The 23,822-nt window shown below is 28.5% G+C and overlaps 1 protein-coding gene across 1 annotated transcript in view; it reads left to right on the forward strand.

Moving 5' to 3' along the window:
- Positions 1-1,395: 1,395 nt before the first annotated feature.
- LOC111618861 (rho GTPase-activating protein 100F-like) overlaps positions 1,396-23,822 on the forward strand; it is a 34,729-nt gene continuing 12,302 nt past the window's right edge. Inside the window, exons 1-2 of the mRNA XM_023360469.1 lie at positions 1,396-2,212; positions 17,768-17,896. Coding sequence (XP_023216237.1) covers positions 17,810-17,896 — 87 coding nt within the window. The 5' untranslated portion in view covers positions 1,396-2,212; positions 17,768-17,809. The remainder of the gene's footprint in view (positions 2,213-17,767; positions 17,897-23,822) is intronic.

The following is a 23,822-nucleotide window of genomic DNA, read 5'->3' on the forward strand; positions in this document are numbered from 1 at the left end:
CTAACAGATTTTTTAAAATATAGAGAGAAATTTATATATAAATAATTTTTTATGCCAGGGTGTGGCAATTTTTAAGATAGATAGTAGTATATTCCTGGGAATGAAACTGCTGTAAAATAGTAGTAATAGTAGTATTAGTAGTTACTGACTACTGAATATGCGTGACCAAATTTTTTTAATGGTTTCTTTCCCATTCATTTATTGAAAGATGAGTTACACCCTTTCTAATCGATTTTAAAAATGTTTATAAAGTATATCATCATAATTGATGAAAAGCGCCAAATCGCATCTCCCTCTTTTGTATCCTTTTATAGCTTCGATAGAATGATATTATAATAGCATTTGTTGATATACGAGTGTCTTAACTGTCTAGAGGCATATCTGTATTCACTTTGAAGCTACATTGGGTGACAGACAACGATGGGGAAGCTAAGGCTAGTGCCTTTATTGATCTCAATGGCTGGATGTATATGGGTATTGGCATTCTTTGTCGTTATGTAAGATAGTTGTCAATAAATCCATCCATATATCCTTTACAACTAATTTTATATCTAGTACAAATTTCCTATTTGATAATGTCACATAAAAAACATCTTTATCAGCCTCGTTCGACTTTTTTAAAATTCTGATTGCGTAAAGAGAACTTACGGAAACAAAATTCAAACTCTGGATAATCTTTTCTGTATATTAAAACAACAGATTAACTTTTAATTTTATTTAAATGACGTTATTATTATTTAAAAAATTGAAATTTCTAAGAAATTTGATACTTTATCATCAGATAATCCACTCAAAACTTTAAAAAAAACAAACCAAAATCTTAATTTAAAATTTGCATTTTTCGCATAAATTAATTTAAAAACTTATATTCAGATTTTTAATCAAATTTTTCTTTTAAGCAAATTAAGAGCCGGTTAGAATTCTTTTATATAAATTATTAAAATTTATTCATTTTAACGTATTTAATTTACATTAAATTTTAAGAATTATTGTTTTTTTGTTGCGCTATAAAATTATTATTTTCGGTATTTTTATTCGGTTATAAACTCGAAATGGTTTCGGGTTATTTATAATTGATGATGATGATTAATTTTCGTGGATTTAAAGCGTTAAACCATCATAACATAGCTATGTCAATGATTTATATAGCTAATTCACAGTTCGAGCCGAGAAAACTTAAACAAGCGACTATAATAGAAAAGAAGAAAAAATGAAATTAGATGTGGACATTTATCATGGAAGAGCTTTTGGTATCGATTAATAATCATTTAGCATCGATTAATGTTTTCAGTCTATTACAAAACCGACTGATCAATCAAATAAAACGTGATCGGTAAATTGGTTTAAGTTTAAAAAATGCTGGCAAAGCTGTGCGAAACGATGGCGTTTTAAACGGGTTAACTTGCAAACGAAATTGGTAATGTTGCAGTCAGGTAAAACGTTACGCGAGAAATCAGATTTTCATTCATTTTCTCTGCCTGTGTTAGGGAATGAGTACTGACCTTCTCCCTTACACCGTTAAAAGTGGCACTAACCCTCCACCGATCGATTACACAGTCCAGTCCGTTCTCATTTCCAATGGGGGGTATACTACGTCACCCGGTACTACTCCCAATAAATTGATAGGATTCTTTCCCTCACGGTACACCTATGCTAGGTGAAGGCGTACCTGAGAGTCATAGGGAAAACCTAGCTTAAAAAAAAGCCACTTTACGATCCATTGACTCATCCCGTTGGCTCTTAATAGCGGTAATTGTATGGTAGCCAGCAGGAGTGTGTATGTGGAGTACGGAATCCAATCAAGCACTGAAAAAGGGAGCGGCGTGTTGAGAACTGGACAATGACGTAATGTCGCTCACTCCGCGGAGTCCTGAATAACAACCTGAACAACAGCTCCGGGCTGGTCTTTCGGCTGCCATGACGCCAGCCGCCTGCTCTGCAGGGGTTAGTGTCGTCTTTTATATTGGCAGACAGTTTTCTAATTAAAATACATAGATGTGACCGAGAGGCTCTATCATGAGAGCCGTTACTGGTGACACAAGTAGTTCTCACCTTGACACGCATCCCAAAGTGATATGGTCTGCTCGACTCCGTCTCACTTGCTGTGAGATTTAATAGAAATGCACCAAGACCTTTGCATTTTTCTTCACTTCCTTTCCCGTTCCCGCTTAGAACCCGGCTGCTGGAGCCATTTGCTAAAACCTAGCACTAGGTGAGTACAATTTATGCACTCATGGCTGTCGGGTCTTTGATCTCTGACAGCCACTATACGTTTTGTCACATTTATCTGCATCTGGCTATCTCCATCTTAAATATTTAATTATATTTAACTTGTGGCCTTATTTAACTGATAATTTGCATTCTTAATTTTATTCCTATTATTTCTAAACATTTTCTGGCCATTTTTATGCTAAAAAATAACATAAAATGCTTAAATATGAACGAATATTTAAAGTTATCCGACGCCATTATTAGTTCATTGCTCCTTTTCTGTATCTTAACTTCTGCTTCCTACATTTTGTGATAGTAAAATTACATCTCGATGCTACGCTTCTTGTTTGCGAATTCCATTAAAATATCTTCAATACCTAATTAAATCTCCGTTGCTATGAATGTTTTAAAGCATCTATATTAATGCTACGGCTGTAGATTATTAAGAAAAATCCAACTTTTATCCGATTCGAGTTTCAAAATGGCGGACTGAATAAATGGCGGGAGATTGCGAGTGTCTTACTCCAATTCACGACTTATCCGGTTATAAATAGATTTATGACTTTGGTGCCAAAGTCATAATTTATCCGCAAGATTAATTATCATTTATTTTTAATTGAATTCTTATTATGGGCTATTATTTAATTGTAGTGCTTTAATCTTATTAGCAGCATAAAAAATATTAATTAGAAAAAAGCATCCAAAACTTTGCTAGTTAACCTCTTTAAAAATGCTTATTTAATTAATATAATGATGAGTACTTACAATATAATTTACGCTTACAGATTTAAGTATTTAATAAAATTTTTTAACACTAAAAATTTATACTTTCAAGTATTGATTATATTATTCAAACAAATTTTAGCGACAAATTGTTCGCCGTCTTTTTTTTTTTTATCTTGAACAACATATAGATCGCTCGCGTAGCAGAAAAATGACTATTTTAAGCATTGATAACAAGCAAGGAAATGCTCGAAGATATTACAATAAAGCTAATATCTATTTTTAAACCCTTTTTTTTTATTAAGTAATGCTCAATCGTGATAAGTAATTTAGTATTAATTCGCTTCCTGGATATGCAAATTAATCAGTAAAGAATTGTTAGTGACTTAATTATGTAGCTTATATTAAGATTTTGTATGTCACATTTAAAACCGATGAAATTGTTAAGGATTTAATTAAGCGATTACATCTTGATGTAAATGCGAATTCTTGCTAAAGGATGATAAACTCACACGGTACTTGGGGTTATAATAAGAGAAATGGCATCCAGTCAAAAGAGCAAAGTGAGAATTTTTCATGGTCGAAATTTACGTAAACGATGTTTGTTATTAACATATTAATCCCTTAGATACGCAAGATTAAAATGCATTTATCAAAATTACAAATTTTCACGCTAAGTAAGAGACTATTTAAACCAGAAACTTTGCTGAAATTTAACAACGAAAGATTATTTTCTAAAAGTTTTATAATATATCTTAGACTAAACAGTTCTTAATGTAAGATTTCAGTTTCTAAGTGAGATGAACGTGAAATTAGCTGATCTCGGAGAAATTTTTACATGTGATGAGGAGAAAAAAATAGACATGGACGAAATCACATAGCCTTAATCCCTGTCGGAGTTTGATGTATATTTTTGAGAGGAAGAGGATATTTTTCAACACATCAGTGACCATTGGTAACACAACGCCTTCCATTTACCACATTTCCATCGATGAAATCTGAAGAGGTCAAAATTTAGCAATCGATCCTTAGCAAAGACATTTCAATTGCTCCAAATGACACATTGGCTAGATAAAGTGAATAACTGAGGTACTTTGCAAGGAGATAACTACTCGAAACATCCAACTAGAGCGAGATTTAACGTTGGCCAAGCTAGAAATGACATTTGTTGAGATTTACTCTGTCAAGATATCTCACCTTCCTTCAATGACGAAATCTTTATTTCGAGAAGGTTATTTTTAACTATATTTATAGACCGTTTCAGTAGACTGTTTAATTAATACCCCTTGATAAATTTAAATTAGGAAAATTCTTTAAAATCCCCTTAGCGAACATTTTATTGATTTATGTAAATATACTCGAAGATTTTAAAGCTTTAATTAATGTTAGATTTTACAAGAAGATAAATTATTCCTGTATGATTCACTTATTTTCTAGCCCTATATTCATTATAGATTACCTCTTGATAGATGGACTGACTCATCAAAATTCCCGGGCTTTTGTCGTAATATATAAATTGCAAATTTAAGAATTATGCTTTAAATTAAAATATATTGTTCTGTATAATTTGATTTTTTTAAATTCTTTTTGCTACAATTTTTTCATCGATATTGATTTTTCTACAAACAATGCTTTGCATTGTTTCTGTCATGAATGTTATTATAATCAATAGTCCAATCTCTACTCGAAATATATTTTCTCATCATATTTTCTACAAAGTATTTCACTTTCATATATATTACTTCAATTTTTAAAGGTTAAACCGATTTTAAAGCCAACTTTGTCCGGGTCAATAAAAAAGCAAAGATCTCTGGAGGTTTTCTATTTATAAAAGCATCCTTTCGATCCACATAAATTTCCAATTTCTTCACATAAATCGCAAATTAAAAATCTTGATCGTGAAATTAATCCAATTAGTTTCTATTTATACGTTACTTTATGCTCTTCGCTATAAATTTATCTTTCTATTTATTCTATGTATTAAAATAGCATTTAAATTAATTTTCATTTTAAAATTACATATTTAGTTTTATAGTCTAATAAATTATAAGCTTGTATTAACTATAAACTGCTTCAATTTGTGAATATTTATGAAATAAATAAATACATTTATTATATATATAATTCTAAGAAATACGTAAATTTTGGAGTAATTTTGCTCCCTTTAAGTTGGCATAAAAGTGTTTAAAGAGAGGAAAAAGGTCGGATGGTGATGATGAGACGATAGCAAGGATGGTAATGTTTAATAATATAAAACGGCGCCAGTCAATGCTATTAGATGGACGAGGGAAAGGCGACTTTCTGGCTGTCTGGCGAGACGTCTGCTTCTTTTTTAGACAGACAAAGCAACAGGTTGAAATTGTCTGTTTGCCAACATAAGGAATTTTTGGCTCTATTCCAAAATGCACAACAAAATATAAGAAATTCTAGAATTCCTTTACATAAATGTGTTACTACACTCATATATATATTTTTCTTTTATATTTTTAATAATATATTTCCTGATATATATATATATATATATAGGCCTATATAAAATATATTTTCTGCTTTTAAAGCATTCTCTCTCTCACTCTCTCTCTCTCTGCCTCTTCATTATAGAAAAAGAATTAGAAGTAATGAAAAAAAAACGAAATAAATGAAAATTTTTATATTGCAACAAGAAAAAAATTTACATTATTATTCCGTTCGAATTAAATTGAAAATTTTCGAATAAAATTTATATAATTTTTATAAATATTAAAATTTTTCTTTTGTTATAAATTTATTTTTTCTGCTTGTAAAAATTCTTTTGATTTTTTGAAATTTTAATTAAAATTATAATTAATTAATTAATACTGACGATACAATTTTAATAATTTTAAAATTAAGTTTTAATTTTTGTTATGTTTACGTTTTCCTTTTAAATAATTTATAAAATAATAATAACGTGTAATAGTTAACAGTGGCGTAGCGTAGTAGGGGCGGCAGGGGCGCCCCGCCCCGGGCGGCACTTTTAGGGGACGGCAAAATTTCACAATAAATAATATCTTGTAAAAATTTGAACCATTTTATTTCATATTTTTTGTCGCACTTACGATTCGGACCGATTGAAATGAGCACGAAATTTTTCATTACTTATTCTGTGATGAAACTGAATTTTATTCTTTTAAATTGAGATACTTAAAAAAGGGGGCGGCGAAATTTTCCTCCGCCCCGGGCGGCTGACATCCACGCTACGCCACTGATAGTTAATGTTAATTAAATGCATTTTGTCCGAATTATTTTTTAATGTTTACTGCTTTATATAAATGGCTTATTATTATATAAATTTTGTAGTACAGTACGTAATGCTTTTTTTTAATAAGCTGTCATATTTTTCCACAATTAAGCATTTTATTATCTCAGAATTTCTTAAGATTTTCGTCAGGGGAAAGCAAAACCAATCAAAGCTTTTCAAGAATATTTAATAATTTTTTAAATTTATTTACACGGGTGTTAACAAGATAATGTTAAGTTATTTTGTAAATTTATATTGAACTTTTCTTATTAACACAAAATTTTCTGACATTTAATTAATTCCAACGAAATTATATAGAAATTAATAGTATTAATTAGCAATTTCATCCGCTATATTGTTTAATGTGTTTAGAATTAATTGTAACTATCTCGTTGCCACGCCATCTATCGCTCGATTTGGTTACGATTTATATATAACAAACAAAGCTTTATAATTTATGCTTTAAATTAGCTGATCTCGGAGAAATTTTTACATGTGATGAGGAGAAAAAAATAGACATGGACGAAATCACATAGCCTTAATCCCTGTCGGAGTTTGATGTATATTTTTGAGAGGAAGAGGATATTTTTCAACACATCAGTGACCATTGGTAACACAACGCCTTCCATTTACCACATTTCCATCGATGAAATCTGAAGAGGTCAAAATTTAGCAATCGATCCTTAGCAAAGACATTTCAATTGCTCCAAATGACACATTGGCTAGATAAAGTGAATAACTGAGGTACTTTGCAAGGAGATAACTACTCGAAACATCCAACTAGAGCGAGATTTAACGTTGGCCAAGCTAGAAATGACATTTGTTGAGATTTACTCTGTCAAGATATCTCACCTTCCTTCAATGACGAAATCTTTATTTCGAGAAGGTTATTTTTAACTATATTTATAGACCGTTTCAGTAGACTGTTTAATTAATACCCCTTGATAAATTTAAATTAGGAAAATTCTTTAAAATCCCCTTAGCGAACATTTTATTGATTTATGTAAATATACTCGAAGATTTTAAAGCTTTAATTAATGTTAGATTTTACAAGAAGATAAATTATTCCTGTATGATTCACTTATTTTCTAGCCCTATATTCATTATAGATTACCTCTTGATAGATGGACTGACTCATCAAAATTCCCGGGCTTTTGTCGTAATATATAAATTGCAAATTTAAGAATTATGCTTTAAATTAAAATATATTGTTCTGTATAATTTGATTTTTTTAAATTCTTTTTGCTACAATTTTTTCATCGATATTGATTTTTCTACAAACAATGCTTTGCATTGTTTCTGTCATGAATGTTATTATAATCAATAGTCCAATCTCTACTCGAAATATATTTTCTCATCATATTTTCTACAAAGTATTTCACTTTCATATATATTACTTCAATTTTTAAAGGTTAAACCGATTTTAAAGCCAACTTTGTCCGGGTCAATAAAAAAGCAAAGATCTCTGGAGGTTTTCTATTTATAAAAGCATCCTTTCGATCCACATAAATTTCCAATTTCTTCACATAAATCGCAAATTAAAAATCTTGATCGTGAAATTAATCCAATTAGTTTCTATTTATACGTTACTTTATGCTCTTCGCTATAAATTTATCTTTCTATTTATTCTATGTATTAAAATAGCATTTAAATTAATTTTCATTTTAAAATTACATATTTAGTTTTATAGTCTAATAAATTATAAGCTTGTATTAACTATAAACTGCTTCAATTTGTGAATATTTATGAAATAAATAAATACATTTATTATATATATAATTCTAAGAAATACGTAAATTTTGGAGTAATTTTGCTCCCTTTAAGTTGGCATAAAAGTGTTTAAAGAGAGGAAAAAGGTCGGATGGTGATGATGAGACGATAGCAAGGATGGTAATGTTTAATAATATAAAACGGCGCCAGTCAATGCTATTAGATGGACGAGGGAAAGGCGACTTTCTGGCTGTCTGGCGAGACGTCTGCTTCTTTTTTAGACAGACAAAGCAACAGGTTGAAATTGTCTGTTTGCCAACATAAGGAATTTTTGGCTCTATTCCAAAATGCACAACAAAATATAAGAAATTCTAGAATTCCTTTACATAAATGTGTTACTACACTCATATATATATTTTTCTTTTATATTTTTAATAATATATTTCCTGATATATATATATATATATATAGGCCTATATAAAATATATTTTCTGCTTTTAAAGCATTCTCTCTCTCACTCTCTCTCTCTCTGCCTCTTCATTATAGAAAAAGAATTAGAAGTAATGAAAAAAAAACGAAATAAATGAAAATTTTTATATTGCAACAAGAAAAAAATTTACATTATTATTCCGTTCGAATTAAATTGAAAATTTTCGAATAAAATTTATATAATTTTTATAAATATTAAAATTTTTCTTTTGTTATAAATTTATTTTTTCTGCTTGTAAAAATTCTTTTGATTTTTTGAAATTTTAATTAAAATTATAATTAATTAATTAATACTGACGATACAATTTTAATAATTTTAAAATTAAGTTTTAATTTTTGTTATGTTTACGTTTTCCTTTTAAATAATTTATAAAATAATAATAACGTGTAATAGTTAACAGTGGCGTAGCGTAGTAGGGGCGGCAGGGGCGCCCCGCCCCGGGCGGCACTTTTAGGGGACGGCAAAATTTCACAATAAATAATATCTTGTAAAAATTTGAACCATTTTATTTCATATTTTTTGTCGCACTTACGATTCGGACCGATTGAAATGAGCACGAAATTTTTCATTACTTATTCTGTGATGAAACTGAATTTTATTCTTTTAAATTGAGATACTTAAAAAAGGGGGCGGCGAAATTTTCCTCCGCCCCGGGCGGCTGACATCNTCTGAAAAATTGTTTTTTGTTACTGAAGAAAATGTAAAGTTAAATATAATTGTACCAGTACCTTGAGCAAATACTTTAAAAATATATTAAATTTTTTCTTTTAATTAATAGAATTCTATTCTCTTTACCATTTTAATAATTTATTATTACTTCCTGTATCGTTTCGATAAATTTTTGAACATACTGTTCGGCTTTAAATTTATTTATTAACTTTCAATTAAAGTCAATATTGGCATACTTATAATTCATTGTCTGGATTTCCAATTGTCTAGACAATTTTTTTTTTTTTGTATTTTTTTTTTATTAAGTAACAGAAAATTAAATTAAGAGAATAAATACCATTATATTATATGTATAATTTTGTTGATTAATTTTAAAATATATCTTTAATGTGGAAAAATGTTGAACATTTCAATTATTCAATTGTTTCCAGAGAATTTAAAATTATGACTTTTTTTTGTTTGAATTATGAAATCACTGATATTTATTTTATTTTACTTGAAAATTCTAATAATTAAACGGTTTATTTTTTCATTTCTTCAATTATTTTTGCATAATATAATAAAGCATCAAAAAAGGAGAAATAATAATAAGGCAGATTTTTAATTTACGTAATTTGTTTAACCAAAGATGAGAGTAATCATTCTTTAAACTAAAAAGTATTTAAATAATTGAAATATCCAATAGCATTTTATAAAATTTAAAAAAATTTTTAAATTGTGCAATCATGAACTATGTAATAAAAATTGACCAATAAGATTTTAAAACTTTATTTTGTTAGTTTGCATTATTAAATTATGCAGATAGTTATAAATTTAATAACGTTCTCAATCATTTGTCTTTCCTAAATTGTTTATTTGTATAAATTAATAATAAATATTAAAATGAATAATCTTATTTTGCGCATATCAATTTAAACTTGAATAATTCAGTTAATTGAAAATTTTGATAATTTGATTTTAAGTAAACATATTAAAATTTAAATAGTAAAATTGTTTTAATACTTTTCTCAATTATTAGTTTTAAAAAATTGAATTTTTGCAAGATTTAAAAGGAAAATATTTTAGTAGATGAATTATTCATTATTCACTTAAACAACATCAAAATAATCAAAAATACTTTATATGTTTTTTACCTTATTTGCAAGTTCCTCGTCCAAAATTTTGATAAGACTTTTGATGAATAATCTATTATTAAAATTCTTACTTCGTACGTTTATTTTTTTTTTAAATAATTGGATTAGATACAAATTACTGAGATTTTCAGCTTATTAAGGCTGGATATTTTGCTTTATTAGATGAATTATTCATTATTCACTTAAACAACATCAAAATAATCAAAAATACTTTATATGTTTTTTACCTTATTTGCAAGTTCCTCGTCCAAAATTTTGATAAGACTTTTGATGAATAATCTATTATTAAAATTCTTACTTCGTACGTTTATTTTTTTTTTAAATAATTGGATTAGATACAAATTACTGAGATTTTCAGCTTATTAAGGCTGGATATTTTGCTTTATTTTGTATTTTATTTTCTACAGCTAGATTCATCAAAATGGGTGAAATGAAGTGAAAAATATTAATAATATGTTGAAATTTCTAACTGGATTCGATTCATGATTCCTCCTGCTATAAAAAAGGGACTGCCGATGTTGTTTTCGATTTATATATGAATGGAAAAAATTAAATTAACACGCTAGAAGAACAAAACTTCGATTAATTATAATTAATTTCTAGTTAAATACACGACGAATAATTTTATAATTAGTGGAATTATCGTGTGACTTGTTTAGCTAATAACCAGCAGATAATAGGTTCGTAATTGTGAGATTTCCGGTTGTTGTGAACACAGAAGTGCTTATTATTATGATTCACAAAATATTCTTTTTAATTCTGTGGTGTATTTCGATTACAGATTATCAGATGTGGATGTTTGATTTTTTAAAATTTATACATATTTTCGTTATAAAGCTATTGTTATGTTGATTTTTTATAATTAGCATGTATAATTTTTTTATAAATGCAAGTAGTAATTTTATTTTGAATACAAGATTCTAAATTCTTTATAATTTGAAGAACAATTTATGAATAATCGTAATATTGCAGAAACTTCTGTAGAAATCTTACAGAAATCTACGTATTTGCAGAGAAACCTGTTAATTTTGTGACTCTTTTTGACTGGCTTCTTCACAGGGATATTTTTATTTTTCTCANCGTGAAATTAGCTGATCTCGGAGAAATTTTTACATGTGATGAGGAGAAAAAAATAGACATGGACGAAATCACATAGCCTTAATCCCTGTCGGAGTTTGATGTATATTTTTGAGAGGAAGAGGATATTTTTCAACACATCAGTGACCATTGGTAACACAACGCCTTCCATTTACCACATTTCCATCGATGAAATCTGAAGAGGTCAAAATTTAGCAATCGATCCTTAGCAAAGACATTTCAATTGCTCCAAATGACACATTGGCTAGATAAAGTGAATAACTGAGGTACTTTGCAAGGAGATAACTACTCGAAACATCCAACTAGAGCGAGATTTAACGTTGGCCAAGCTAGAAATGACATTTGTTGAGATTTACTCTGTCAAGATATCTCACCTTCCTTCAATGACGAAATCTTTATTTCGAGAAGGTTATTTTTAACTATATTTATAGACCGTTTCAGTAGACTGTTTAATTAATACCCCTTGATAAATTTAAATTAGGAAAATTCTTTAAAATCCCCTTAGCGAACATTTTATTGATTTATGTAAATATACTCGAAGATTTTAAAGCTTTAATTAATGTTAGATTTTACAAGAAGATAAATTATTCCTGTATGATTCACTTATTTTCTAGCCCTATATTCATTATAGATTACCTCTTGATAGATGGACTGACTCATCAAAATTCCCGGGCTTTTGTCGTAATATATAAATTGCAAATTTAAGAATTATGCTTTAAATTAAAATATATTGTTCTGTATAATTTGATTTTTTTAAATTCTTTTTGCTACAATTTTTTCATCGATATTGATTTTTCTACAAACAATGCTTTGCATTGTTTCTGTCATGAATGTTATTATAATCAATAGTCCAATCTCTACTCGAAATATATTTTCTCATCATATTTTCTACAAAGTATTTCACTTTCATATATATTACTTCAATTTTTAAAGGTTAAACCGATTTTAAAGCCAACTTTGTCCGGGTCAATAAAAAAGCAAAGATCTCTGGAGGTTTTCTATTTATAAAAGCATCCTTTCGATCCACATAAATTTCCAATTTCTTCACATAAATCGCAAATTAAAAATCTTGATCGTGAAATTAATCCAATTAGTTTCTATTTATACGTTACTTTATGCTCTTCGCTATAAATTTATCTTTCTATTTATTCTATGTATTAAAATAGCATTTAAATTAATTTTCATTTTAAAATTACATATTTAGTTTTATAGTCTAATAAATTATAAGCTTGTATTAACTATAAACTGCTTCAATTTGTGAATATTTATGAAATAAATAAATACATTTATTATATATATAATTCTAAGAAATACGTAAATTTTGGAGTAATTTTGCTCCCTTTAAGTTGGCATAAAAGTGTTTAAAGAGGGGAAAAAGGTCGGATGGTGATGATGAGACGATAGCAAGGATGGTAATGTTTAATAATATAAAACGGCGCCAGTCAATGCTATTAGATGGACGAGGGAAAGGCGACTTTCTGGCTGTCTGGCGAGACGTCTGCTTCTTTTTTAGACAGACAAAGCAACAGGTTGAAATTGTCTGTTTGCCAACATAAGGAATTTTTGGCTCTATTCCAAAATGCACAACAAAATATAAGAAATTCTAGAATTCCTTTACATAAATGTGTTACTACACTCATATATATATTTTTCTTTTATATTTTTAATAATATATTTCCTGATATATATATATATATATATAGGCCTATATAAAATATATTTTCTGCTTTTAAAGCATTCTCTCTCTCACTCTCTCTCTCTCTGCCTCTTCATTATAGAAAAAGAATTAGAAGTAATGAAAAAAAAACGAAATAAATGAAAATTTTTATATTGCAACAAGAAAAAAATTTACATTATTATTCCGTTCGAATTAAATTGAAAATTTTCGAATAAAATTTATATAATTTTTATAAATATTAAAATTTTTCTTTTGTTATAAATTTATTTTTTCTGCTTGTAAAAATTCTTTTGATTTTTTGAAATTTTAATTAAAATTATAATTAATTAATTAATACTGACGATACAATTTTAATAATTTTAAAATTAAGTTTTAATTTTTGTTATGTTTACGTTTTCCTTTTAAATAATTTATAAAATAATAATAACGTGTAATAGTTAACAGTGGCGTAGCGTAGTAGGGGCGGCAGGGGCGCCCCGCCCCGGGCGGCACTTTTAGGGGACGGCAAAATTTCACAATAAATAATATCTTGTAAAAATTTGAACCATTTTATTTCATATTTTTTGTCGCACTTACGATTCGGACCGATTGAAATGAGCACGAAATTTTTCATTACTTATTCTGTGATGAAACTGAATTTTATTCTTTTAAATTGAGATACTTAAAAAAGGGGGCGGCGAAATTTTCCTCCGCCCCGGGCGGCTGACATCCACGCTACGCCACTGATAGTTAATGTTAATTAAATGCATTTTGTCCGAATTATTTTTTAATGTTTACTGCTTTATATAAATGGCTTATTATTATATAAATTTTGTAGTACAGTACGTAATGCTTTTTTTTAATAAGCTGTCATATTTTTCCACAATTAAGCATTTTATTATCTCAGAATTTCTTAAGATTTTCGTCAGGGGAAAGCAAAACCAATCAAAGCTTTTCAAGAATATTTAATAATTTTTTAAATTTATTTACACGGGTGTTAACAAGATAATGTTAAGTTATTTTGTAAATTTATATTGAACTTTTCTTATTAACACAAAATTTTCTGACATTTAATTAATTCCAACGAAATTATANATTTCATCCGCTATATTGTTTAATGTGTTTAGAATTAATTGTAACTATCTCGTTGCCACGCCATCTATCGCTCGATTTGGTTACGATTTATATATAACAAACAAAGCTTTATAATTTATGCTTTATAAAAGACTCGCTAACAGTAAAAAAATAATATTGTTAAAAAGATAATTAATAATATATATATATATATATAACATCAGAAAATTTTAAAATATTTATAAAGTTAATGCGTAATTAATTGCTTATATTACAGAATCCAAGATGGCGGCGATTATTATTTTATATTAGATTAAGAAAAATGATTAAAAAGAAATTGCGCGGAATGAAATGATCCAATTGGCTTAAGTGCCAAATAGGTCAGGAATAACACAGATATGTTTGGCTTAAGAGTTTTTTTTCCTTTTTTTAAAACTTTGGATGCCGAAATTGTGGAGTTCGGTAAGTGGATGAAGTAGGTCAAGTAGAGAAGCAAAGAGATTTTTATCAATAAAAAGTTTTTAAGTAATTAAAAATTGGCTCAGCAAAAAATCATGCAGTAAGTTACTTAAGAGCGTTTGGCCACATTTATATATAATTACGGAGAAGGCGCTTGTCTTTCACGTAAGGATAAGTTAAGTGCAGAAACAAACACGTTGATAATACTTAAAGGGATAATTTGTATGGCGGTGGCGGGAAGGCAAAGTGAAGATGGCTAGTATAAATATATCAATTTTGAAAGATTTTATTGACATAGGATGGTCGGAGAGGAAATTAGAAGTACATACTGTATTTATTCGATGGAAAGCAAACATAGGAAGTGGAAATTACCTTCGTGCTAAGGTATGCTAAGAGATTCAGAAACACGCAATGATTCAAGTGGAAATGGGTGGTGGGTTAGTGGCTCCATCGATCTGTCGGTCGGGCCGAAGATATCGCATTAATACATCCTCTTCTGTTGTCTTTTCGTGTTCTTTCCGAATAAGGAACTTGTATTGAATGCATTAAGCCACTATTGAAATTTGGAAAACCTCGGGCGAAGTGCTATTGACGTACGAATTTCCGCAAATGTTTCTGATGTATAAAGATAAAGCTAACATTAGTCATCCCGACCGCAGACACCGGAATAGTGGGACAAAAGATGTGAAAACATCCATTGAAAATAATAGATTCCCAGTGGTGAAAGGAAATATCTGGATGTTTTACAATATGCAAATTCCTAAGTAATATTTTCAATGGCTGGTCTAAATTAATTTTTATCTAATAAGGAAGATAATTTGGCAGCTTTCTAAAATACAAATCACCTTTTTAGATAAAAATAAGGAAACCACCGCCATCAAAATAAAATAATATAAATAGACATTTATATTATTTTATTAGATATAATATAGGTTAAGAATTATATTATAATGATTCTAACACGTTTAAACAGAAAAGCATTGCTTTCTTCATTAATGCAATTACCAATATATATATATATACAGGCCTATATTACTCAATCCATTTTAAAACTATATTGGTTAGATCGTGCCTTTGACAAAATTTATTTAGAACCACGTTGCAATTGTATATTTGCAGAAGTAAATTTTAAGAATTTTTATGAAGTAGTGAGTCTAATATATTATCTGCGGTTTCAAAGAATAAAATATCAGTTTTCCAACTTAATATCTTTGGTGGGGACTAGTATAGATGTTTCTAGAATGTGAATTAGTCCTGCAAGATCAATAAGTGGGCTGAACATCGAAATGAAGAAAATCTAGAGATGAAGGAATGACCACAGAATAATATTTCCTGGCAAATAAAATTTGCTGTTAACGTTTCAAATATTTTAACTGAAACTTTTAAAAGATTTTAAATGGATTTTTGTGTTTATAAAATGCCAATGTCTGTAATAGATAAGTGTAATAGTAAAATGCCTGTAATAGATAAGTGTGGTATTGATGTTAACCCTGAGAGAGAAGCAATACCTCACAGATTTAGACAAACAGTTCAAAAGCAGGTTTCAGTGTCTCTAGCAGTCAGAGAGGTTGTCACTTATCAGACCTCTGGCTTGTCTCCCCGAAGAAATGATTGCTATCGAGTTTGCCTATCCCCTGAAGAATTCTTCCCAATAAAGTCTGGAATTCGTCTTTCTGCAAGCTTTGCTGGTTGACTGTACGCTGTTACTGTCTTCTCTCTTGTTTACTTGTGATTCTGATCATAGACAAACAAGATACTAGAAAGAAATCTATTTCTTTCCGAAATTTAAAGAATATCTCGAAGATTATAGAAGCTAGAAAGACTTCATTATTTGTTAGTATATCATCTCTAAATCATAAATTGTATAATGTTATTAGCATTCCGTTAAATTATGATATAAATCAATGTTAATTTGTATTAAATACTGACTTTTTTCAAATTTTATCGAGTTTCAAAACTTCCGATTCAAATATATCTCAGTAGATGACTGACTGTAATTTATTTATATAATGAAATCTTTATCTAAATAATTTCTGAATAGTTTTATTCAGATTACCGGATTTTTGCATTCTCTTCGAGTTGAATGATTCTCTTCTCCAAGCATCCAACATGCCTTGTAATGCTTGGATGCAAAAGATTTCCAACGAGTATATTTCATGCATGGTGAATCTATCGATCGCTTTCCTTTTGCATGTCGAATGGCAAAGCTTTTGCGTGTAAAATAGCTCTCTCACGAAAGACTCAAAATTCCTCTTCCAGGAAAGACAAATCTCCTTTGTACCTGTTGTCATGTGGTAAAAAATTCTACAAATAATATCTATGACACTACTTACCTACAACAAAATTTGTTTCTTCATGCACCGTCACGGTACCGTAATTTTTTTTCCACTAAACGTTTGCATGCGATTTGCATTAAAATGCGAGAACTCCATTAATGAAAAATTAACACATTAACTGCGATTATTAACGCTTTATGAAAGAAATATGACTAAAAAACACTTAAAATTAGCTAAAAATGAGCGAAGCAGTCTGCTGTTTATTATAGTAAATCCTTCAATATGCCGGTTAGTGTCATTTAGACTTATCTTCACTCTTTTGATCAATTTTAATGGTTGGATTAATACGGAAAATAGCATGATATTTATAAATTTAAACTTTTAATAGCCAGTTTGAATTTATTATACATTTTGGATAATTTATGACCCAATTCAATATGGCGTCATAGATAGGTAAATCAAACCGATACATATACCTGGTTACGAACATTATCTGCCTGTAACTTTACATTCAATTCGACTAATATCTCCTTCTAATGAATATTCATCAACTTCTAAACTAATCAACGTCATTTGAATGAGCCTATAAAGAAATCAGCGAGATTAAGTTTGGTCGATGAACTTTAAACGCGTAGTGCATTCTCTACCAATAATTTTTCTCTTCACTCCAGCTAAAATTAATTTACAGTTTTTGAAATAAATTTTTGTTTTTGGTACTAAATGAGTTGCCATAAATTATTTGCATTAAAAGAATACAATTTAATAACGTCCAAGTGCTAACTTTTCAGCAATTATTTTTGTACAACGTAGCTTTTTTCTAGATTTTTTAAGTATTTATAAATGTGATGCAAAAAAACACGTCCTTAATGATTTCAGTATCGTTGCGATGCGATGCGCAGTGCGACGCGTCAAGATAATTGTATAATTTAAGAATATAATGTTAGATTAATGCTGTGTGAAAGAATTGAAACAGAAATTAATGTAATATGTAATTTAATACCTTTTCAGGTGCTATATTTGATGTGAAAAGAAGCAATTATCCCAGCACACATGACATCGCATCCACACCGACCGCGATTCCGATTAAAGGTGAAACATATAATTACGTCTACGATGCTTTGTTGTGGGCGCAAGAAAGTAAGTACGTTAACGTTGAATTACTTTTCGTATACCTTTATTTCAAAACTATTACTACTAGCGATTATTCAAAGCCAGTTTATGCTACTAGCGAGAAATATTTGCAAAAATTTGCATATGTAATCACTATCTTTGTATGGCAGAATATTAGCAAAATAAATGTTTAAAATGAGAAGATTTTCAGAATCAGGATATAAAACGTTATTGTTAAAACTAAACTCTATTATTAAGCTATTAAAAATAACTATTATAAATTTGAGAAATCTTTTAAGTTTTTAGTTCTTATCTTAATTAAACGAATTCATTTAACTTTTAAAAGAATCGATAATACTCATTGAAAGCAGAGAAAAAATTCTGAGAAATTCATCTCTGTGAATTCACTTTATGCTCCGTATCGTTTAGTTTCTGTTTGAATTTCAATATTTCCTTTGTTTCCCCCGAGAAATCTAGCTTGCCACTTCAATCTCATATTTTAGATAAGATGAGGCAAAGTCACAGTTGGTTGCTTTCTGTGCGGCCAACCACAGAAAGAAAGAGTTTAAACAAGAAGCAAATAATTTCGATTATTCTCATAATGGGAAAATTGCATTTTAGATTCTACTCGTTCTACAAATTCTAAATGAGAGAGAAATCTTCCAATCAATCTAGATAATTTCTTTTAATAGAATGTCTTAATGTTTAAATCGCAACCAGCTTATTGTCTGATAGTCGATAGAATAGTTAAGAAGGATATAGTGGATAAACTTCATACAGTTAGTTTAATTTGTAATTATTTTCTGCATTTATTGTCTTTTTTAACATTATATATAGCCTATATGTAGCCAATGTTATAGAAAGAGAAATACATATTATCCATTAATGTTTTTATATTAATAGATATCATGCATTTTGAGAACTCCATAATGGAAAGAATTGTGTTTTTAAAAGCATTAATATAATATTAAGACAAAATCTATTCATAAATCTTCACCATAACTTAAAATCATATTGAGAATGTACTATAACCTCAATGCTGTACAGTACTGTACAGTTCAGGTACAGTACAGTACATATCTATTGTGGCTGTTGATATTATTACGTAAGATATCAAATTACAGTATAATGTTTACTTTTAAAAATAAACTTACATTAAACTGAAATGTTGATATATTTTGGTATAGAATATATACTATTAATAAGTTTTTTGTTTAATTCCTAATGTCAAACAGTAGTCGAAGAATTCATAAACAGGTCCATCGAGAGTGGGAAACTGGGGATTTTTCTCTGGGCCCGGAGAAAACTTAAGGGCCCATAGTGGTTCCTACATTTATAAAATTAATGTTGTAACAGAAAGTAAAAGCTTTAAGACTGCATTTTATTAAAAATAAACATTCTACGCATTTCGTTGTCCCCCAAAAAAGAGGCCGGAGAATAAGTAAAAAGGGTCCACTCTATCCCGGGCTCCATACAAGCTCTTGACGACGGTTTATAGAGTAGAGATTATTATTATTATTAAGCTTCAAAAAGCGATTTTAAACACAAGTTAATCGTAGGATTAATGCTACCACTGGAAAATGCCAAACATTACATAATTTGTACAAATGTAATGTTTTTTATTCAACCATGTTTTATATTGTTGTACTATGTCTGAATTTAAGAATATTTTAAATTATGTTGCAAGTTTATAAAATTGTTATTTTTTGCTATCTATATAAATAAAAATGTAAATGTTTAAAATCTTATATCTCCGAAAGTTCTTAACCGATTGCTTTGAAATTTTGACACAATGTTGCATTTGAATACGCGCGTTTTTATATTATATAGATGTCGAAATCCCCCCCGCGGGGAAGAGGGACAAAATTAAGGCTTATCGTGAAGAACTGGTCTTCTATTATACTATTTTAGATGCGGTTTTTTGCGTTTTTGATTGCGTTTTAATAGGGTACGTCAAGAGAATGTACACTAAGAAGGAATTTTTCGGGGAGTGTTATACATTTATAATAGATACATTTTGAGCCACAGCAACGCGTGGCCGGGTACAGCTAGTTTAATATAAATCTTGACAAAGTCCAGTTTTATATTTCGGTATGTGATTCTGAGAATGATATAATGACAGAAAAGATAATATATATAGACTACTCATCTGTCTATCCGTCATTGATTCTTGATTTCAATTTATTATTAGTAGGCTATCTTGTATACTCAAAAAAAGAGATTTATTGCTTAATCATAGATACATCTTAATCCTAATAAAATCCAAATATGCTATAAGGTCGTAATAAAAATATTTTATTTATACAGTATTAAGATATTGAAACAGAGCTATCTAAAATATCCTCGAAAGTTGCTATCATAACAGTTAAAAGTTTCGAATATATCGAAAGTAATATATATTATATACATTGGTATATATTATATTTATTGGTTTCAGAGCCGAAGAGCTTATATTTGACTCTCGAAATCAAATATTTCAACTACTGATTTCTCAGTAGAAGTCAATTGCAGAAATATAATTGAGTGAAAGAATAGCTGAGTTATCATTAGTAATCAGTAAAAAAGAAAAAAAAGCTATTAATTCTTTATTTTTTATCTCTTGTATTTTTTTCAATATTAGTTCATTTCCTGCGAAAACGTAGGTATGAAAAGCTGTCAAGATGCAGAACTTAAAATAATTTTTTCCTACATGACATTTATAATTTTGCTAATTTATTCTGATTATTTGATATGAAATCTAATAAACGTTTTTATTGTATCAGATTTTCATATCTTATGTAATTGAAACTCAAGTTAAATTAAAGAAAACATTTTTCATATATTAAACTAACAATTAAGTGATCAAATATCAGAATTAATTAATTGATATTAATTAATTAAGAATATAAAAATAACAAAAATTATTCTTAATTAAGTAAATTTATTAAATTAAAGATTATAAAGGTATTAAAAAATTAAAATTACGTAAAAGAAAACATCTCTTCCTATTTTATTACTAAATAACAACATTTCTAAGTTTGATCAAAGTTTAGAAAATAAATATATTGAAAAATTTTAAATTGCGTTTTTACAGCTCTATAAAGACCAAGAAGCGAATATGTTCGGGACATAAACGTTGTTTCAGATTAGACGAAACGGAAAATATAAATACGACCACTTTCTTGAAAATAGCGGAGATTTTTAAACTTTTACATGATTTTAATAAAAACTGTAAACAAGCTAGTTTTAAAATCGAAAATAGTAAGTATTTTTGACCCACATTAAACATAAGGATTTCTATAGTGAATGACATCAAGTGAAAATTCAAAAACCATTATGTTTAGATACATTTTAAAATGGATGGGGGAGTGAAAAATCAATTTTGAACTGTGATTTAAGTGCGTTGCCTTCTTTTCGTACAGAATTTTTCTTATCATTTTTTAACAGTCTGTTTAGCAAAAATAAATAACAAAAAAAAAGTGATCTTAAGAGCTGTTTTCTCGTATAAAAAAATATATTTATTTATTACATGTATGACACTTAATTACTCATGATTTAAATTTTAATAATGTATTTGTAAAGGGAAGAAATTCTTGAAATAGTTTGTATTAATTAAGAAGAACAATTCTATTTCTAGTTATTTTAAGAATTTAAAGATCGAATACCCATATTTTGCATCGATCTTTTATCAAATAAAGTTGTTGGGAATATTCGGATGGTTTTCTTTAGTAATACTCTATTAAAAAAAAAAATTTGATAAATAGTGACGTTGAATAAGATTGGAGTCTTGTTGTCTCTAGTGATTCAGTGGAAATTATCTGGCAACCTGTAGACATTTTTCCAGCAGAATTTTTGGTGATAAGCTAGAGCGTGGTGATAAATGTTCCTCTTTAAATCGTGTGTATCACGGAATGAGGTTAGTGTCTTATGTATATGTTTTAAAAATTTTATTCGTGTGGTCGAATGTTTGATTATCTGGATTTATTTATATGTCTAGACTCGAGATGCATAACGACTTCTTCAAAAATATCGATAGGAACTGTCTCTGTCTAAACTACTAGAATTTAGTGTCTACTAAAGTTAGTTTTCACAGACAGAGCCGAATCAATAGCATTTCCAGATTATTTTTATTATTGGTATCGCTGTAACGTTTAATCTTTAACCAGAATGCATTATTTTAATCCGTTTGTTCAAGGAAGAACGCGTTAATAATGACAGATAAAAGATGTGTCGATTTTTTTCCATTTTTGTGGAGTTGTACAGTGTCATGTCTGATCACTTCATATTAATTTTGGAGGCGTATGTCATTTTCTGGTAGTACTATCGCTGCTGTCTCGTTCGGGTTGTCAAAATGCATCTAATCCATTAAGTTCGTTCATACGACACCCGACAATTCTCCATTTTTATTATTATTACGTCACGGTTAGATGATTATATATGGCACCCTACTGAATTTAATTTTTTTTAACTTTATGTGGGCATTTGTTAACTGACTTTTTAACTAATGTAACTGCAGCGTTTCCTGAATTAAATGCGTGAAATCGTTAAAAGAAGGGGGGAAGGATTTCGTTATATAGTAAAGAATGTATCATATATAAATATTATAATACACACGAAAATTTTCAAGCAGAAAATATCTATTAAGTTGACTCACATTAAGCGAACATGTTTAAATGCGAGTGGTTTTTACACAGATTAAATTTTCCAGTTTGAATTTAAAGATGAAATAATTCGTACAATTTTTTATGTATTAAACAGCTTTTTTAAAAACATAACTTATTTTAAAATATAAAAGATTAAAATAAAAAAATAACAAAATAAAACGTGTTAAACGGTTGACGTGCACAATACAGTCACTTTATAAAAGAAATGGATCATATCGCACGAAAACTCCATTAGTATTGGTCAAGTGAAAAATAATGCTTGACAGGAAAAAATGATATTTAATAGTTCTAGATGATACGTAAACAACAAAATTACACGTTAACACCATTAGTTTAAGAAATTATGTTGCATTTCGACGGATGTAAATGGATTGAGGAGAAGAAAAAAAGATGCAGTTGCAGGTAGTTTCGGATTCACAATTTTTATAAAATTAAATGCTTAAATCAATTTTAATAATAAATTTTATAATAAATAATATCGAATAGCGTTGATTTTTTTAATATAAGGATAAGGAAAGTTTTTCGAATTTGGAATCTAGTAATGGGTTATATCGGAATGTAAACGTTTTGAAGACATTTTGAGGATTAGAATTGTGAATTGTCTTGGGGAATGGATAGAATCTGCACAGAAAGAATGGGATTTTGCTTCGAAAATTTAATATAACTGTGGTTTATTTTCTTCGGTAGTAAATTTAATAATCAATGATAGCTTTATTTGGTAATGTTTAGATAGGATTTTTCGCTCTGGGATATTTAATATTGTGTTTTCAAACTTAATTTTGAAATCTAGACTTAACACAATTTTTAAATAATTTACTATTCAATATTGTAAAAATAAAGTTAGTGAAATTTTATCGCTAATTTACTTAGCGATTAAAAAAAAATTAATGATAAAATACAACAAATTGACTTTTAATCTTTTCTAAAATGTTTTTTAAGAAGCCACTTATTATTTTTTACGTTAATTTTTTATACATTAAGTTCTTTTTTAAACATAAATTTTATGTATGGACTTGACCTGAATTTTTTAACGTTTTTATTATGAATATTGTAAGTTTTAAAGTGTTTTAAAGAAAGGAAAACAGTTCATCTTATTTATATTCACTCCAGCTCCATGTAAGAAACAAGTCTCTTTTTTGCCATTCAGCATCAACTGAAAACGAATACACATATAACCCTACTCTTTGGACGAATACGTATAAAAATAATTTAATTAGGATTTTTTCTATATTACTTCGAAACAAAAATAAGATAATGATCGTTTTCTATGGGATTTTGAAAAATCGTGCCATCAAACTAAACGAATTGTG

The sequence above is a fragment of the Centruroides sculpturatus genome, unplaced genomic scaffold (assembly GCF_000671375.1).
Source record: "Centruroides sculpturatus isolate CEXI.00-Female unplaced genomic scaffold, Cexi_2.0 scaffold149, whole genome shotgun sequence".
NCBI classification, from domain to species: domain Eukaryota; kingdom Metazoa; phylum Arthropoda; class Arachnida; order Scorpiones; family Buthidae; genus Centruroides; species Centruroides sculpturatus.